This window comes from Capsicum annuum, chromosome 3, assembly GCF_002878395.1.
Source record: "Capsicum annuum cultivar UCD-10X-F1 chromosome 3, UCD10Xv1.1, whole genome shotgun sequence".
NCBI classification, from domain to species: Eukaryota; Viridiplantae; Streptophyta; class Magnoliopsida; order Solanales; family Solanaceae; genus Capsicum; species Capsicum annuum.
Window position 1 is genome coordinate 228,922,941 of NC_061113.1, and position 19,777 is coordinate 228,942,717.

The 19,777-nt window shown below is 35.8% G+C and overlaps 1 protein-coding gene and 1 long non-coding RNA gene across 6 annotated transcripts; one reads left to right on the top strand and one right to left on the bottom strand.

Annotated features, from left to right (window-relative positions):
• The first annotated feature begins 5,132 nt into the window (after window positions 1–5,132).
• Window positions 5,133–8,055, top strand: LOC107863130. 3 transcript variants are annotated; one of them, XR_001672095.2, is made up of 3 exons: window positions 5,133–5,697; window positions 7,454–7,636; window positions 7,785–8,055. It is a non-coding gene; the product is annotated as an uncharacterized LOC107863130 (long non-coding RNA). The 3 variants fall into 3 exon arrangements; XR_001672094.2 differs by having other exon boundaries at window positions 5,134–5,697; window positions 7,788–8,055; XR_007053671.1 differs by having other exon boundaries at window positions 5,138–5,688.
• LOC107863129 (histone-lysine N-methyltransferase ATX4) lies at window positions 6,273–19,298 on the bottom strand. Of its 3 annotated transcripts, none has more exons than XM_016708927.2 (23): window positions 17,664–19,298; window positions 17,498–17,553; window positions 17,195–17,420; window positions 16,847–16,972; window positions 16,668–16,736; window positions 16,486–16,554; window positions 16,301–16,392; window positions 16,132–16,227; window positions 15,539–15,674; window positions 14,425–14,530; window positions 13,536–13,635; window positions 13,103–13,227; window positions 12,836–12,981; window positions 11,985–12,089; window positions 11,439–11,503; window positions 11,025–11,232; window positions 8,831–8,917; window positions 8,641–8,697; window positions 8,467–8,556; window positions 7,823–7,909; window positions 7,664–7,738; window positions 6,852–6,952; window positions 6,273–6,728 (listed from the first exon to the last, which is right to left on the bottom strand). In XM_016708927.2, exons 1-23 carry the CDS (start codon window positions 18,579–18,581, stop codon window positions 6,638–6,640), a joined length of 3,231 nt encoding a protein of 1,076 aa, XP_016564413.1. In that variant the 5' UTR covers window positions 18,582–19,298; the 3' UTR covers window positions 6,273–6,637. The 3 variants fall into 3 exon arrangements, with proteins under 3 accessions (XP_016564413.1, XP_047265383.1, XP_047265384.1); XM_047409427.1 differs by having other exon boundaries at window positions 8,831–8,944; XM_047409428.1 differs by lacking the exons at window positions 6,273–6,728; window positions 6,852–6,952 and adding an exon at window positions 7,409–7,550 and having other exon boundaries at window positions 8,831–8,944.
• Between the last annotated feature and the right edge of the window lie 479 nt (window positions 19,299–19,777).

Genomic DNA, 19,777 nt, shown 5'->3' on the forward strand with positions numbered 1-19,777 from the left:
ATTATTAATTTACTACCAAATATTATTAATTTATTATATTAAGTAGCATATGTTTTGTATATTTGTGCATATATCTTCTATAGAAGTGTATATTTAACGTATACATGTGTATATGTTTTATAAATTAGTATATAAGTATATCTATATATATTGTAATATATATATAATGTAGTATATTTTATAAGTAGTAGTATATATACATTGAATGGTGCGTATACATGTGTATATATCTTATATAGAAGTGTATATTTAACATATACCTGTGTATATGTTTTATAAATTAGTATATAAGTATATCTATATATATTGTAATGTATATATAATGTAGTATATTTTATAAGTAGTAGTATATATACATTGAATGGTGCGAATACATAGAATAGAGTGTATATATGTGAATAGATCTTCTATAGACGTGTATATTTAACGTATACATGTGTATACGTTTCATAAATTAGTATATAACTATACAAATATATATTGTAATGTATATATATTATAGTATATTTCATTTAAAGTATTACATATACATAGAATAGAGTGTATATATGTGAATAGATCCTCTATAGACGTGTATATTTAACGTATACATGTGTATATATTTTATAAATTAGTATATAACTATACAAATATATATTGTAATGTATATATATTGTAGTATATCTCATTTCAAGTATTACATATACATAGAATAGAGTGTATATATGTGAATAGATCTTCTATAGACGTGTATATTTAACGTATACATGTGTATATGTTTCATAAATTAGTATATAACTATACAAATATATATTGTAATGTATATATATTATAGTATATTTGATTTAAAGTATTACATATACATATAATAGAGTGTATATATGTGAATAGATCTTCTATAGGCATGTATAATTAACGTATACATTAATTTATGTTTTATAAATTAGTATATATATTGTAGTTTATACTTTTTTTAAAGTAGTACATATATATTGAATGGTGCGTATATATGTGTATATATCTTCTAAAGTAGTATATATTTAAAGTATACAAGTGTATATGTTTTATAAATTAGTATGTAGCTATATATATATACATATTGTTGTATATATATATATGTATATTGTAGTATATATTTTATTTAAAGTAGTACATATATATTGAATGGTGCATATATATGTGTATATATCTTCTAAAGTAGTATATATTTAACGTATACATGTGTATATGTTTTATAAATTAGTATATATATATATATATATATATATATATATATATATATATATATATATATTGTAGTGTGTATATATATATCATACTATTATAGCATATGTTTTATTTAAAGTAGTACGTATAGTCATATATAATTATATATTGAATGGTACGTCTATATGTGTAATTGTTTATATATTTTTTTAAAAATATATATTGTATATTGGAGTGTATATAGTGTATATTGGATTTTTTATTTATTTTTTAAACGGGTTTGACCGGTTTTTAATCGGGTTTGACCAGGTTTTGATGGGTTTGACCGGGTTGGGTTAGGTGGGCCGGGTTAGGGTGGATTTTAATTTTTTTACTGTTTGACCCGGCCCGGCCCGGCTAACATCAAAACCGGCCCTTAACCGGCCCTCAACCCAGTTAAAATGGAAGGGCCGGTTCCGGGTTGGCCCGGCCTGGCCCGTTTGACACCATTACTTGCAACCAATAACAATGGGTGAAAAACCCTAATTCAATTTCATGTAAAATCTCATGAGATGTAGAAAATTGTAATTTAAATAAGTCTTTGGGCACAAGGGTGAAAGGATTACCCATGTTCAAAACCCCACATACCTTAGATGATGAAATTAGATGAACAAGCTTGCTTCAAACTCTTCTTCTTACTCTTGAGAGAGGGTTCTTGCAACCCTTGAACTTGGGGAACTTAAATCTCAACTCAATTTGTAGAATCTATGGTGAGTTCTTGGATTTCTTGGATAAGAGTTTTAGATTTGATCTTGAGGGAGAAACCCTAGCTCTCTTGTGTTTTGGATGATGAATGAAGTCATTTGCTTCGTTTGGAATATATCAGGGTATAAAAGAGTGGAAAGACCGAAAATTCCTTTAAAAAAAGCGAGTTAAAAATACTGAACGGGGGCTGCGACGGTTGAAGCGACGGTCCGTCGCTAGCCTGATAGTCCATCGGATCGTCGCACGCCAATCGAAAAAAAAAAACACTAACTCGATGTGACGGTCGAAGCGACGGTCCGTTGCAGCCTTGACGGTCCATCGGATCATCCGTCGCATGTTGGCCAGGATGAAACCATACTGCCTCAGTGGCAACGGTCTCAGCGACGGTCCGTCCGTCGCAGCATTGACGGTCCGTCGTCCTGGCTGTCGCACTTGGGCCAGGAAAGAGAGTTACTGCCTTGGTTGCGAAGGTCTGTCGGATCGTCCGTCGCACCTGGGCGGTTCCGACAACTCTTAGTAAAACGGCCATAACTTCTCACCCCGATGTCGGATTTGGACGAAATTGATATCGTTGGAAAGCTAATTCAATTCTCTACATGACAAAAAGTCAAATTTAAGAAAATTCTATATGAATTAAACACCAATCACTTGGGAAGTCTCTTCTCAATCTTTTAGGGCCAGAATTACACTTCTCTTGACACGCTCTAAGGCTCGGGCTACGAGAGAACTTTGCGGGGTCTTACAACTGGGGTTAGTCAATTCATGAATTTATGGTCTCTGGATAGGATACAATTAGGTGAAATGACTCGTACACTGGGGTTGGCCAATTCATGAGGTTAAACCCACCTATGTTTTTAGTTTTTTATAACTATACTTTCTGCTTTCTCTTAAAAAATAAATTGTGGCTATGAAGAATAGAACCCTAGACCTCTTCTAACATAATACTTATACCAACTAGGTAAGACTTTATATTGTACCATCTTTTGTTGATATATATAATTATAGTTTACTTTGTGAATATTGATTCCACTATCCTAAAATATTGTACGGAGTATATGCTATTGTTCAAAACAAGGTGGCACCCAGAGCTTTCAAATCCTAGATCCGCCTCTAGTAGCAGGAGTCGTTGTAGATGTCGTCGGAGTCGAAGTCGAACTTGTGACTTACCTTAGGGTCGGAGTCGCAGTACCAAACGTGTAACATGGTAGAGCCAAAATAGAAAAATAAGCCCTAAAATTACCTTTTATACCTAAAACTCTAAAGTTTTTAAAAAAACTAATAAGGCGACGCGATTGTCGCCTTTATCGCCGCCTCGCTATGCCGCCTTTATCGATAGGCGTCGCCTTTTGGATGTCGCAGCGCCATGAAGGCTGGGGGTGACTTTGCCTTGCCTCGCCATTCGCCATTGGCGAGCGCCTTATAACACTATACTCCACTACTCCCATTCTCAATTTTTTTTTAAAAAAAAACATAATATTTTTTATCCCACCCCTTATCCTATTCATTCTAATTGTTTTGTGTTAAATATATACAATGCTTTTAGATTTTTTTTTGTTTGTGTAATGAATACAAGAAAATAAGTAAGAAATAATTTATTTTTCTGGAAATTTTCTTTTGGCTTTCACACCGAACATATCCGTAGCATACATAAAATATGCATTCAAACTTTATATTTGCCGTTGATGGTCACATCTCAAAACACCAAAAGAAAATAAAATTTGTTATACGAAGTGAATCCGATTACGTTTAGTTTGATCTACTCTTTATTGATTTTGTTAGAGTTTACATGAATTTAACAACTTTATATATTTACATGGCATAATTTGTTACAAATTTGCAGGAAGAAAGTTATTTTATTAATAATCATTAAAAAATTTAACATTTATAATAATTAAGGACATTTTAGTAAATTATCAATTACGATACAGTTTTATACCGTCAAACCAAACAATAAAATTGCTATTAAATAACGGTGAACGATACAGTTCATCCAAATATTATATTATACTATACTGTATAAAATGATATCATACCATACAATACCGTAAAACATGAAATCATGACAAATCACCATCCAAACAAAGTGTTAATCTTGTGATTGTTTAAACATACTATTTGGAGAGTTGGAAGTAAAGAATTGCTTAATCTTGTGATTGTTTAAACATACTATTTAGAGAGTTGAAAGTAAAGAATTGCTTAAAAGATAAAAAGGAAAGAACATTCCTTTTTTTCTCATACTTACCAAAAGAAAATAGTTCAAACAAATTGAAACAGCGTGAATATTTTTTTTATAGCTAATTAGAGTAAATTATTTATTTATATATAAAATTAATCTCATGTTGCTTGATTTGAAATTTAGTAACTACGTAACTGATACTAGTATAATATTGCTATCAGTTATTTGATTTCCAGCAAGGCAAGTTTTCTGACTAGTTTATGGAAATTAAATATATTAGATTTTGAGGATTCAAATAAACCTAAGGATATGACAGTTTTCTCTTGTTTTTTTTGGTTTCACATTCGATGTTCGGTATTCATATTGAAGACTTAATAATTCGGATCGCGCGTTGCCGGGCCCATTAAGGGGATAGCGCTCCCAACAAAATTTTCTCCATACCAGAGCTCGAATCCGAGATCTCTAGTTAACGATGGAGCAGTCCCACCACTGCACCACAACCCACGTTGGTAGTTTTCTCTAGGACTTTGGATTAAAAGGGACAAACAAGTTTTCCAATTAAGTGAGGGTCCTTCAAGTTTTAAAAAATAGGTTAAAGGGATAAAAAATTTTTCAATTTTTTCTTTAAATATTTTCGTTCCAACAACTTTGCAAAGTTGTAGAACAACTTTGATAGTTGTTTAACAATTGTGCGAAGTTGTTCGACAACTGTGTGAAGTTATTGAGATAACTAATTTAGTTGTCGAACAACTGTTCCAGTTGTTCAAGTGACTTTATTTTTTTAACATGGGGATATTGAGGGACTCCCTTATCTCCTATTTTTTAATTAAAGACTTGGAAGGGTCTATGTAATCATTTTTCTCGTTTTCTCTTGGTTATAAAGTCATTTTAATGTTCCAATCAAAGAGAATGTTTATCCCACACTGTAGAGTGTGGACGGCCTAAACTAGGCTTAGGAAAACGAAGAAGCGCGAATTTGTTCATTTGCAGATAGACAAGGGACTAAAATTGCAATTTCACAAGCCCAATCATCACATTAATTTGAGAATCAAAATAAATAAATGTCAAATTATGTACACATAAATATATATATATATACACACCATATAAGAAGCACAATTAACAAAATTTCATTTAGCCTGATCTCTTGTTACATCCAAAAACGTTTTTCCTTTCATCACAATATCTGTTCATCCGATCTAGAGAAAATTGCTGACGTGCACAAACATCCTAGGAGAAAGTGGAAACCACTTGGGAAGATAAGAAGGTTAGGCTAACTAGTGGATTTCAGTTGGAGTTTCAAATAAGTGATTCTTACTATCTGTCGTAGTTTTGGTGAACAAAATTACCTGCTATCTGTTCTTGAGAGGTGACAGATATCTGATAAATTTAGTCAAGGTGCTCGAAAGCAGACCCACACATCACAGTCATAAAAAAAAAATTAAAAAAAAAAAAAAGGTTGGGCTAACTAGCCGACAGGCAGCCAAGTTGCAGAACTAAACCCTTTTCATATGAAATTGGCAACTGCTGATATGGCTGTGGCACAACCCACAACAAATCACTCCATTGATCATTTTGAAAATGTACGTCAGGTATGAAGTTTTTGCTATTCCTGTTGCAACCCCACCCCCATCGCATCCATGTTGTGGTAAGTCCTTATTTGACAAGTCTAGATCAACTTGTCTACGAGTCAGACTATTTTATGATATAGGTATAAAGTAACTTTGCTTATGATTCTTTTTCCGTTTTAACCTTTGCTTGAATTTCCATGCTTCTCGTCCATCTTCATTGACTACTAAGCGACATTCTCGATCCAGTAACATGTATTCCACATAGAGACACAACGTAACTATGCTAGTGATTTTTATTTTTTTTAATCTTTGATTGAATTTCTGCGCTTTTCATTCATCTTCATTGACCACTAAGCGGCATTCTCAATGAAGTAACTTGTAACTTTCTTGTTTTACCACTATGCAACACTTCCGATGCAGTAACTTTTAACGTTTCTTGTTTGACCACTGTGTGACACTCTCGATGCAGTAACTTGTAACTTTTCTTGTTTGACCACTAAGCGATATACCCAACTCCTTTTCTTTTGGAGGGGAAGGGAGGGATTGGGTTGGGGAGGGGGGGGGGGGGGGGGGGGTGCAGAGTGAAGATGGCAAAGTCAAGAAAATAAAAGAGGATTTGCTTGCATCTTGTCTTCTTTTTTTTCACTTTGTTTCAAATTTTTGTTACTCAACTACAAAATAGAGAGAGTAGGGGTTTACATTTGGAAACGGCAGGAGGAGGAAGAAAAAGAAAAATCTGCCTTGTCTGAATCTATACCCAACTTTCGCCAATATTATTTACCCAAATTTATCTATGGAAAGAAGCACCCCTAGAAGAAAAGTAACACTAAAAGTTACATATATTCTCTAGATTCACTAATTAGCAAGCTGTAAGGTCAGGTAGCAGTAGCAGTAGCAGAGCAGAGCGCATAATGGTTAGAATCTCCTTGTGGAGGCAAAAAATTTATGGAAGTTTCGAAACCTAATTCATGAACTTTCTGCAATTTGGAGCTTTACACAGGCAAGGAACCTTGAAATCCTCACATTCGTCTGGATCGAACAAGTAATCATACCTGTCAGTTATTGCAGCCAAATAAAATATATCAGCGGCGGAGTTACCAATGTGTAGGCATTAATTTGTGCGCGTCTGTGTGTGTGTGTGTGAGAGAGAGAGAGAGATGGGAAGAGATAAATACGTTAATTCATCACCAGCAGCCACGTTTGCCTTGGCGATAAGTACAATCCGACTCTCATCACCTCCTACACTCATGATCCGTGCATAGCAGTTTGGCATGCACTATGAAAATAACAAAGCAAAACCACGATAAGAGTCGGTAAGAGGCATCATCGATAAAGGTAACTTGATAATGAAAAAATCGCATCCATTGACTTACTAAATTTGCTGATCACAGATTAATTATAGAAAAAATATGGCTTGGAAGGGGCAAATAATTCTAGCATTGCCAGGTCTAAAGAAATATATTTGCTGTATATTGAAACATATTTATCAAGTTAGGAATATATTTAAGCACATTTAGTTTGATCCAAGATCCCGTCAGGCAAATCTTCACTGATATTAGATTCAGATTATAAACAAGCTTACACATTCTATTATGATCTTGTGGAATATGATTGTTACTCAATTTTTTTCCCTGCTAAACCATCAGTGAGATCAATATCATTAATATTAACCAAATCATGGGATTGAAAAATGATCTCCTTCAGTTTTAGAAGACGAATTACAACGGTGTATTTTATTTACTTTTACCTAATTCTAGCCTTTCCTTTTCATTTGCAGGCGTTGATAGCAATCAGCAGCAAAAAGGTCACACACGAAAAGAACAAGGAATACAAGATCACGTTCTCAAGTTTCTTGACTAGGAATTATCAAGAATCTACAAAGCAGGACAGAAGGGAAAAGCACCATCAAATATCAAACATATAATTCTGGTTTGATTCCACAGATGAAGAGAAGCGTCAGGTACAATGAAAGATAAGTGATACTTACTGAATGGTTTATTAAACGTGCAATGTTTCCCTTATCAGTGGCATCCACCACAACTTCTTCACTAATCTTAAATAGCTGCACAAGATGATTCAGTGATATTAATTGGTGCTAATGACAACAGCAGATTGGAGAGCAAAGGAAGGAGTGAAAAGAACCTACATAGCAATCTTTTCCCTCAATACGATACTGTGCCTCCCTCAAATCTGCAACACTGCGTCTGACCTGCTCACCACGATACTCGAGAACCTGAAACAAGTAAACGTATGCTCTACTAAGTGATTTCTAGATTTGATGCTGAAGCAATTAGAAATATGTGCACTTTGAACATCGCATTATCTGTTGTAGTGTCACTTTTTAGTATGCTTTGTTTAGCATTTTGTCTTGGCTTCTTCTCTCTCATGGTTTTCCTTTTTTTAAGTGCTTTGTAATAGTTTTACTTGAGCTGAGGTTCTATTAGAAATCGCCTCTCTACCTCACAAGGTAGGGGTAAGGAGGTACACACTACCCTCCACAGACCCCACTTCTGGGATTACACTGGGTATGTTCTTGTGGTTGATGGTGATTCTTGACACAACAAGATGATCATGTAGCACACTCGAAGCAAGGAAGAACTACATCTCATTGGAAATGTTCACAGGTTATGACACAAAAATCATTGACTATTGAGAAAAGCTCCTCGGTATGAAAAGATAATAACACTCCATTTTCATGCGATTACTCGGACTGCCATCTTTTTTCTTTTCCTAATATGATCAAAGTACTGACTAGCGGTAACCAGTAACAACTGAAAAAGATTTATATACCATCTCTCCTTCTGGGATATTTATACGAGCAAAGAGACCCCATCTGTGTATCCCAGATCTACCAAAGCAAACACGATCATTTTCTGTTCTCTGCAATTGCAAAAATAAGATGTAAAAGTTAATGTTTTACTGAAAAACTGTCAACTTGAATGAACAGTGGTGTTAAAAGAATGCCTGTAATTCACGAAGCCGTTCCCTAAAGGTAGAAAATGATTTGGATCCCTTGACTTCCTGTTAAAAAGGTAAGATTAGGAATAACATTCAAAATCACCATAGAAGCTAAGAGAAGTGACAGGAGAACATCACTTTACACAGTAAGTCGGGAAGAATATGGAAGGGAGGGAGGAAGGGCTGAAGAAATTACTTTAACAATGTTCAAACTTCGTATTGAACTTGACGAATGGTGACAGGGTCCCCTCACGTGGTGGGCAATGGCAGTTTCTCCTGTTCCCTGACAAGCAATAACAAGGAGATTCACCTGGCAACCCTTAAGGATGATTAAATGCAGAAAACCAGCAAATTAAAATTTTGCAATCGGAAGGCAGTTATGTGAATACAACAACAACAACAACATACCCAGTGTATTCCCACAAAGTGGGGTCTGTGGAGGGTAAAGTGCACGCAGGCCATACCACTACCACAGAAGAAGTAGAGAGGGGTTGTTTCCAATAGACCCCCGACTCATGACAGATAACAGTATAACAAACAAAACAATATAAAAGCACACAACAAAACTATAACACACTGTTAGATAATAAAGAAAACAAGATACCCACAAGGTAATACTATAAACTATCTATTCAAAATCATATACCTCACCGAAACACCACGAACAAGAAACTCCAGGCACAAATACAAACCAAGCACTCATCACTTCTATTACAGCCGAACTCCTACCCACTAACCCTCTACCCTAATCCGAGTCCTCCATACCTTCCTAGCAAGGGTCATGTCCTCCGTACATTGTAACTGCTCCATACTATGTCTAATCACCTCTCTCCAATATTTCTTCGACCTACCTCTACCCTACCTAAAACAATCCATAGCCAGCCTCTCACACCTCCGTACTGGAGCATCCGTGCACCTCCTCGTCACATGCCCGAACCACCGCAACCTCACTTCCCGCATCTTGTCCTCCACCGAAGCCACTCCCACCTTCTTCTGAATAATCTCATTTCTAATCGTATCTCTCCTGCTAAGTCCACACATCCATCACAACATCCTCATTTCCTTCACCTTCAACTTTTGGATGTGGGAGTTCTTAACTGGCCAACACTCTACTCCATACAACATAGCAAACTCCAGTTAATCCGCAAACATAACATATGAAGAAACATGACTTATCAATACCAGGAGCATCAAGTTATGTTGTCAAAGGCGCGCTTAAGACCTGAAGCGAGGCTCAAAACATGTTGAGCACTTTGCCTCGCTTAATGTGCCCTTTAATATCGTCATAAGGTTTTAAGACATACCTTTCTGCCAATAAGTGTTTTCTGAAAAGGCTACACTAAACAATTGATATTTCACTTTATAGCAATTTTCTTTTCAATTTCATTGTCCATATACGTGCTATTCATGCATATGATTGTTAATCTTAGACAAAATAAATGTACTTATATTTTTGTTTCCATTTGCACGTTTTTTCATTAAAGCCAACCTTTATTTGCACTTGCACATTTTGCTTTTGATAACACTTGGCAACTAGAAAATTCAAGGTAGTTAAAGAGCATGATCAAAAGAAACTATGGTCTATGTTGCTCAAACTCGGGTGCGGGTGTCCAATACGGGTGCGGATTTAGAGGTCAAATCCTTCGTGATCTCAATTTGAAGATTCGGAGATATGGATCCAGGTATGGACACGGATGGGGGGATTCGGCTAAAAATAATTCAAATATCTAAAAATAGAGGTATAGAACCTAAATTATGAGATATCCTGAGGAAAGCTTGAGGAGAAAATATTGATCAAGAGGAGAATCCTGAAAGGAGATTAACGAAAAAGCAGTAACATAGAAAATTCCTATATACAAATTCCTATATACAAGATCTATTCCATTTTCTTCAATTTCACCTTAGCTTTTGTTTTGATAACAGAAAATATTGAATCTGTCCGGACTTTCCCTGTCAATTTTGATCAAAGTACCAAAACCGGTTGACCAGATCAAGTACGTATCCCATACTCACACCCACACCCGTGTTGTGTCGACACGGCACTGAAAGCGAAGAGCAAGTAACTTAAGTCTATATGGTTATTGGACTTATAAATAGAACAAACAATGGGAAGATATGAAGTGTTAACAGATAAGCAAATTGTAGATAGAAATTCACAAGAAAGTTAGTTCTTGTATCTCTCTACCGTCTAGCGCAAATGGGCGCTAATAATGAATTCACTATGAAGAGTTTAAACAGTTCAAAAGCCAAAAGACAACAATGTTTTTCAGTTGCCTAGCGTCATAAAGACTCAGCTAGCTAAATAAAACATAAATCTTTCATGTCCTTCACAAGTAAAGTAATAGAACTTGGCAGAACCAATCACACATTACATTGACATGGTATGGTACCTTATCACGCAATCGATTATAAACACGACATCTTGCAGCAGAGAATGGCTCAATCTCTTCTATCTCTGCTGCCGGAGCTTCCTCAAGTTTTAGTCTGCTTGTTGAAATTAGACGAGAACCTGTGCGCTTATTGTTTTGAAGAAGGCTTCTTGCAGAGAATACTCCTTTGGGAGTCTGAATGATAAGAACAGTATCCGGATTAGGAGCCCTGTAAAACCACGAAGCCGTTAGACTTGAAACTTCCATTAAATGTCATAGCTTGAATAATCAAGTATCCGTTATCTTGACAGAAGCAGTTCACATAAATGAATTTTTCTCTCTTCCATCATTCTCCTTATCTAATCTTCTTTTTAAAAAAAAACTGGTAAATAAAGTGAAAAAATAACATAAAATTCTAATCTTTGATCGCAGTACCTGTGGTAGGCACAATATGAAACCATTCTTGTAACCTGTTTCCCATTTTTCTCCAAGCAGTGCAGCTGCAGTTTGCAAAGTATTATCATCCAGGAGCGAATGACAAAAGTAAAAGGATAGGGCCAAATATAGCTAAAAATGTTGAATGCATTCACTAAACAACACAAAATTAATTAGTCATCATGTCAAAGATTTACATTGTAGGTGTAACAGTACCCAAATGAGCTGGCAGTCAAAGCATTAGAATAACTTGTTGAAATAGAAAATCAAACCGCCAAAAGAAGGGATGTACTAATGAGAAACAAGGAAAAAGATCTGCACGTATACTTGCTTGTGACCCAAATGATGATTAAACAGTTACAACAACACATGTTATAAATATTTTATGCACGCGTTGGATAACCCCATTTCCTTTCAGTGGGTGCTAAAACGAATGTAGGCTCTGAAACTAAGGGAAGTTACATACTCTGGAAAGTACCTCTTACATTTAGCACCTAAACCAATGAGGCAGTGCTAATGACAGATTAACTAGATAAGTAATCTCACCTCCATGCGATACCCAGCCCTTGATGCGCACATAGCATGGTAATAAGTTGAGCACTTGCAACATTGTGTGCAGGAACCATGAATTTGTTTGCAGATCACACATATCTGAAATTTACAAAACAACGGTCACTTCAGATTCAATAGCAGAGTTCTTACAAGTAAATGATGTTTTCCCATTTTGATTCGAGACTCAGATCTGTAGAACACCTATATTAAGTGGAACAATAACACCAAGCTATTAACATATTACATTATAGATGACTTCATGGCAAAGCAAAAGTCTTATAATTGTACATTTGGTAATATACATCAAGCAAGTAATTTGGTGAGGAGTTCTTTCCACTCTAAAGTCTAAAATATATTACAATGTTTGCCACTCTAATAAGATATTGTTACACTCATCATGTCCATTGGTCTGGATCAATAATATTTAAAATAGAATATTATATCCTTTAAATTTGAGAAAGAAACCTGGCACCTAAATCATCAGTACAGATAATGTTAGATTTAGCATGGATGATAAACAAACATTGCTACAGAAACGTTCCATCATTTTCTATTACAAAAAGTAAAATGAACGCAAAAGAAAGATGTAGGGTTCTGAACTCATTTTACATTTTGACTTGAACCATTTCAGTTCTGAATTAAGGTGAGGAAAAATCGAGACAACATTTTCAAATTTTTTTATGTCCTTTTCTTTTTCTTTTGTTAAAGAATGTTACATGCTAATGTGTCATAACACAATGTTTTCTGCGTGACTCAAGCCATTTTCTTTTGGAGATAACAATGAAGTGAGATCACCGAATTTACACCACAAAGTAGAACAACATTTCCAAAAACAAATAACTTACCTTCACAAAAGAATTTGAAGGGATTCTCAAAATTCCAACCGCAGGCTCCATTGTCTCATCACTAGCAAAACAAACTTCAGGTTGGAACCAAGCACAGGTAATATGAACCCACAATTGCTTTATATCTGTGGGCTTCAAAGCACCTCCTAAATTAATCAACACTCTAAGGTTAGTGATAGCAGGTGAAAGGATATGGGTTTGAGAACAGTTAGGCTGAATTCCAACATCACTACAATTAATGAAAAAGGTTAGTAACTAGTGACGTGCCTTTCACAGGACAAAGACAACACTCCCGTTCAATCTCAGGAGTCTCGCAAGATCTGCAGACCCATGAAGTGAAATCACGAACATTTCTTGCTCCATAGCATTCTTGATGAACAGCAATTTGACACCTGATGGAAAATAGAATTTCAGTACCATTGTTTTTAAGAAAAAAATTGGAATATCATCTTAAGATTAAACAACCTTTGCAAGGAAATCTACAAGGAATCATGAAATTACTTGAGAAACAAACCAAAAAATATAATGAAATCTAGCCAATCACATATCCTATTTCAAATCAAAATCTTTTACAATGAACAGTATCAAGAAATTAGTCGTCAAATCAGATAAAAACGAATAGTATCTCTAAAAATTGAATATATATGAAAATTTTCCACTAATCTCCCCGCAGAGATAAGCTTTTGAAATTTGGCCATACCTAATGCATATAATAATTTTGTTGTAATCCCAATCTTCAACCCACCGACATACTGCACACCTTTCTGTGGTCCACTTTGCATAAACAGGTTCATATTTTTCTGTATCATTAGACAACAACAACTGTCAACTGATCAGAGTCTTAGTTATAAAGCAGCACATGTAGTCAAGTGTAGTCAAGGTATGGATGCAGATGTCAGATACCTCCAACTTAATAATTAGGATTCAGATCCAAATAGAAAAATACAAATGAGGTTATACGGGATTCGGTTATTTAAGCTTCTCTAAATTATTATTTTGAGAAAAAGAAGTGGTTACGAGGTAGTGACTAAATATTTAGGCGAATTCATGGCATTGTAACTTAATTGGAACAAAGAGAGGGAGGAGTGACAACTGACAAGCATGGATGATGGTTTCAAATATTTAAAGTAACATTTTTATTTTCTGATCCCTAGTTCAAGTTCATACACAACCTAACTTCAATTCACGAGCATGAACATTTATATGGACATCTATTGTTTTATGTTATTATTATATTAAAAGTTTGTACAGTTATAGGATCGTCTTCTTGATATAGATGTTAGATCTACCCTTCCCCTTCCTCTTGTAAAGCCAAATTCATCCTTAAAAAAACTAAAAATTCTTCTCCAATGATATGATTTAAGACCACAAAAAAGGGTGGGAGGAAAAAGAAAGAATTTGCTGAGACACTATTGAGGACAACATTAGTTGTCGCATAGTGACAAGATGATTAAAACATAATATGCAAGGTGTATCCTGGTCTAAACACATATCATCTCTTATGATGGCACAATGCACATTTTAGTGTCTATGATGCATAGATGTGGATGTCTCTGGCAAAACAAGTAAAATCCAAGCAAAGCATATACCTTGGAGAAAGCTAAGCAGCTTTTGTCTCCGTACTTTCAAAGGAGGACGTTTAGCCGGTTTGGTAGAAACAACATTCTGTGCATGATACTCAGCCATTTCCAGCATCTGTGTAGCAAAACAAGATGTTTTCTGTCTTACTTCATTTCTAATGGAAAATCAAAAGACTATATTACGGATACAGCATAATAATAAGAATGAGCTAAAGAATGTAAAAAGTAGTGTGTGGTCCACCTAAAATATAATTTCGGCAAGGCATGCAATTAACTAGAATAGACTAGCATAGGGGAGAAAAGTGATATAACTGAACTGTGGCTTCACATAAAACAATCTGAGAATGAACCCATGTCATGTAAACAATGAGAGCATTCTTTCCCTTTGCCCCCCCCCCCCCCCAAAAAAAAAAAAAATGTAAAGGCATATCTTAATTTTACTTGGTTGTTCTCATTGAAAAGGAATTATCCTGCTGTTGTCATCAGGCTGTCTAAGTGATGTCATCCCCAACAAAAGAAAGAATAGGAAAGGAGAAAATGGAGCGGGAGAAAAGATCAAGTCTTCTATTTGACTGTTAGGAGCATGCTTTTTCTTTCACGTTAGCATTTCAAATATGCAACACTTAATCAGTTTCGTCTTCACTTGAAAATTATTCATTCAGCTACTTTGATGTGATAAGCTTCACAATGCGACTCTTGCAAAAAGTTTCTTAAGACGCAAAAAAGTAAACAGAATGTTTATACATATTTGGTTTGCCGAGTTACAGTATCATGTACTACCCAATTCTGAACTCAATATATAACACAATTAGTTCGAGACATCATCTTATATCTTTTCCTGCCACTATTGAAGAAAATCTAACTTCCTCGCCTACACAGTCAAGTAGTGTCTGCCCGCCTTAACATTCAATATATTTATTTCTAGAAAATAAATGCAGTCACCACACACTGTTACAATGCCGCACATAAAAGGAAGAAACTGGGCACTCCCGTTGCTCTTTAACTTATTAATGAACTAATTTGCAAAGCTGTAAACTGTAATGTAAATTGTATGATAGTTTCCAATAACAATGAGTAGTCAATTTCAAAACATAAGCAGCACAAGCAATTGAAGAATACAAACCCATTGTTCTAGAGGTAGCATAGAACCCTTGACCCTGACACTGATCCTCCAGTTTTTTATTTTAGAACCTGTGTGCCGCTCCCATTCACTAAGTGCCTGTTTTTGTGCTCCACAATATCCACACTTGCAAACAACCCTGGGAAAAAAGAAAGGAGAATATGATTCCAAACTATATGGCCTGAGTCAATGATAAGCAAATCCTTGATCTCTTAATGCTCGAAATTGCCTTGAAGAGGACGTAAGTCCACTCAGATAAATCACATGTAAGCAACTTGATAAAATCAACTTTCCTAACAGACTTCCATTCATGTTTGCTGTTTTGCTTTCCACAAAGGTTAGATAGAAATTATCTTAATAAGACAAATGTTAAGACAGAACTAATCAGTTAAATTTCCAAAAGTTAACATCTAAGTGTCTGAACCTCCACTTGAGTAAGATTTTGAAGTATGAGAGCTCTTACACGAAAAAATCAGGAAGTAAAATTCTTTAACAGTCGGACAACTTAAAAGAATTTATGCACAGCATCAGACAGAGCCAATCACTGACAAGTGATTGAAAACTAGTGCACATAACAAATGCCCATGTACACTTACAGGTGAAGCCTTGGGAAATAAATGCCTTCCACTCCTGAGCAGATAACAGAAACCTTATCTGGCAATGCTACTGGCTGACAATCATTTTTGTTGTTTCTGAACCAGGAAATAGTAACTCGTCAGTTCAAACCACAAGCTGTCGAGTTAAGCATAACAGATTGATACTTACTTAGCCTTAGAATTCATGTTTTCTGAGTCTGACAATTCAAAGTTAAATCTTGCTCTGCATTCTGGACAATAGTAATCAGAGGTGCTAAGCTCCTGGAAATATACGAAACAGAAGATCACGTCATCCAAAAAAGTAAATAAAACATCGATACTGCAAGGGAAGAAATTTCAGCAAGACTGAGATACCTTTAAACTTCTGCTGGAAATTTTGTCACACTCAGCATGCACCCACACTTTGCAACCATCACAACGTACCTAAACCAGCAAAGAAATTATAGTTGCTTCTATGAAGAAATCACCATGATTAATTTCATGGAAAGAAGTAGAAGTGATTACAAACGACCAGCAAAAGATAGAAAATTTCTTACCCAAGTTCCACTATCTGAGGGATTACGAATCTTCTTGCATATGCCACAATAATGCTTTCTCTTCTTTAGCTGGAATATAAGTCGCAAATTATTACTACAATTTATGACATCAACATCTAGAACTTCCATGAAACTTAGCCAAAGAAAGCTAGAAAGATAATTTGGATGTTGTAACAGACCCCCGCACACGCAGTACACAGACGATGGCTCCTAAGAGTTAAGTCGTTCAATTTCCTGGATGGCTTAGACGAGAGTCTTGATCCACAAGCATCACAAGAGTCAAGTTCTTTCTTCTTCGACAGTTCCTGCGCAGACATTCCACACATGATAAACTTACTGCAGAAGTAACCTATAAACTGAGACATTTGTTTTTTCTTCTGTTTTTAGGGGATGTGAGTAAGGGGAAGTACTGGAATGAAATTTTAGCAGAATCTTTCCAACCAGAGCAGTATGAGAATGAACAAAATTTACTAGAGGTGACCTGATGGTAGCATGCTACCAAAAAGCAGGGAAGAAATATGAGTCACCTTGAAACGTGTCTGGCTTGGAGAGTTACACTCTTGGTCGTGATTTGAATCAGAGGACTCAAACAGTCCTCGGGGAAGAGACCGGAGATAATTTAGATTACCAGCTGCTGCATTAATTTCGACCATCAACATCTCAACAATGCCATTTTCAGCAAGAAATGCCTCTTCTATGGCAGAGCGAAATTCAGCAGGCGTGCTGTCATTCAAGTCAGTCTGTCCCTGAAACCTAAACGAAGCAACGTTTCACACACCCTGACAATACAAAAAACTAAAACCACACTAACATATATAACTGTCACAAACCTGTCTACATGTTCCAGAAATGGAAATAGCATTCCGCGTCTAATCCATGCATAATCCTGCTCAAGAAAACGTGCCACATTAGTAGATACAACAGACCTCATACTTCTATCACTTCGATACTTTTGCATAGTGGGAGTCTGCATAATGCACAAAAGAAAAGTCTTACCCTTTGTGTGCCATTTCCAGAGTAGCCAAAGAACATGACACATAATGTTCCAGCAACACGATAATTTAGAACTTGTTGGGGAGCTTGCGTTTCTGAATCAAGTACAATTGCCGGCCAAGCAGGACAATTTCTCCCGGATATTGCCCAAACTATATCACCTGAACTAAAACCCTCATAACCGAACCTATTCGCTCTCCTCCCTCCCTCCACCTTCACCATTCCATCAATAGCTTCATCAAACTCCTCTGCATCTCCCAATCGCTCATGTAACGATGTTAATGTACTCCGGGAAGTAGAGTACTTCCTCTTTGATCCATTACACCCAATTTCTACTGTTCCATTGGGCGACAACACACGACATTGGTGCTTCTTACTTCCAATTTCACGTCTAGCATTTCTCGAGCTAGCCTTTTCGCTATAGGGATCAAATTCAGGGTCCAAAGCAGATTCTTTAACACTAGTTTTACTCTTCTCTTTCTTCCAATTATCAAGAACCGAATCATTAAACCTAGACGGAAGTACCTGAATGCGTCCGCGTGAAGTCCTCACCAGTGGCGGCCGTGCAGCCTCCTGCACCGAATTACTCCTCTGTTTCGGCATCGAATTCGAGTCCGCCTCCGCCTCACCAGCACAACGCGACACCTCCGTACACCACGACTCCTCCGCCACCTCCGCCGTAGCTCCGCCGTTACCTCCGGCGGCTAAAATTTTCTTAATATTATATCCATTAAATGGAATTATACCGGCGGCAACCTCACCAAGTAGGTGTAAAGGGTAATACCCACTACTACTGTTACTAGTCTTCCGCTTCTTCCGATTATTATTAGAAAAGTCTTCGTTATCATCACCACCCGAATCAGCCATACGACACCGTTTCAAACTCGGCATTACCGTTTTCAAGCTCTTCTTTATTATCATCTCAAACAAACAACAGCTTCCCCAAATTCCCAATTCACCAATCAATTCGAAACCCTAATTTTGACTGAATCAAATTAAACCCAGCAAAAATTGTTCACAACCCAAGTGAAAAAATACAAAGAAAATTCAGCCCAAGTGAAAAGGAGAGAGAAAAATTGAAGTAGAAAACAATCACAACAGCGGGAAAGAGAGAGAAAATGAATAAATAGGAGGAAGAAGAAGATAAAAGTAGAGTGAAATTGAGGAGAAGATCTGATTAGCTGAAAAGAAAAAGGGATCTCTGTTCCAGCAATTTTTCCCAAAACTGTCTATGAGAGAGAGAGAGAGGGGAAATGATTTTATATATTAATTAAAAAAATGTAAAATGTGTGAACATTTGTCAAATTTGACGTGGTGCGGGAATTAATTTAGGAGCATTTTTGGTTTTTTTTTGGGTGAAATTGAAGTGCAAATATAGATGTAGATTGTGTGAATGTATAGATTAGAATGCAAGTTTAGAGAGGAAAGGGAATAAGGATGACTGGGGTGGGGTGGTGGGTGGGTGGGTGGGGGGAGTTGGCGTTAAGAGTAAAGCAAAGCAACATAGTAATACGAGGGAGAAATTTGCTAACATGACCAGACGTGATTGGAGTCCAAGATTGCATTTTTGTTGGAAATATAGTTTGAGACATGGCTAAATTGAAGTCGGCTAATTAACGTATGAAATGTTTTTTTTTTTTTTGGGTGTTGCAGAGGTTGTCTTTTAAGTATTCTTTTGTAAGAATGTTCTCCAAGAAACTTGGAAGAAAAAAAGTGAAACGGATAATTTCATGTTTTATCAATTTTTATTATATTCTTTTTTTTTTTTTTTTTAAAATGGAAATGGGTTCAGAATTTGGAACTTAGAATTCATGAATATGAGATTTTTATTTATATTTACTTTGATTGTGCGTAAAATCGAAGTTCAAGAAAATTTTTAAAGGTAAAATTTTTAAAGGTGAAAGTTGACATATTCTGATTTGAAGTAGCTGCTATTACGTCCATGATCAAAAGAAGCAGGAATAGGGAAGAGATGAATTATTGATTAATCTTGTTAATGTTAATGTTAATTTCTATTTTTAGTAAGTAGTCAGTGAAAAATAATATTAAGAATTTGAAGGTTAATAAATTCAGGGTTCTAATATGGGTCATCGAACTCCTAAGTGTGAAAAGTGCAA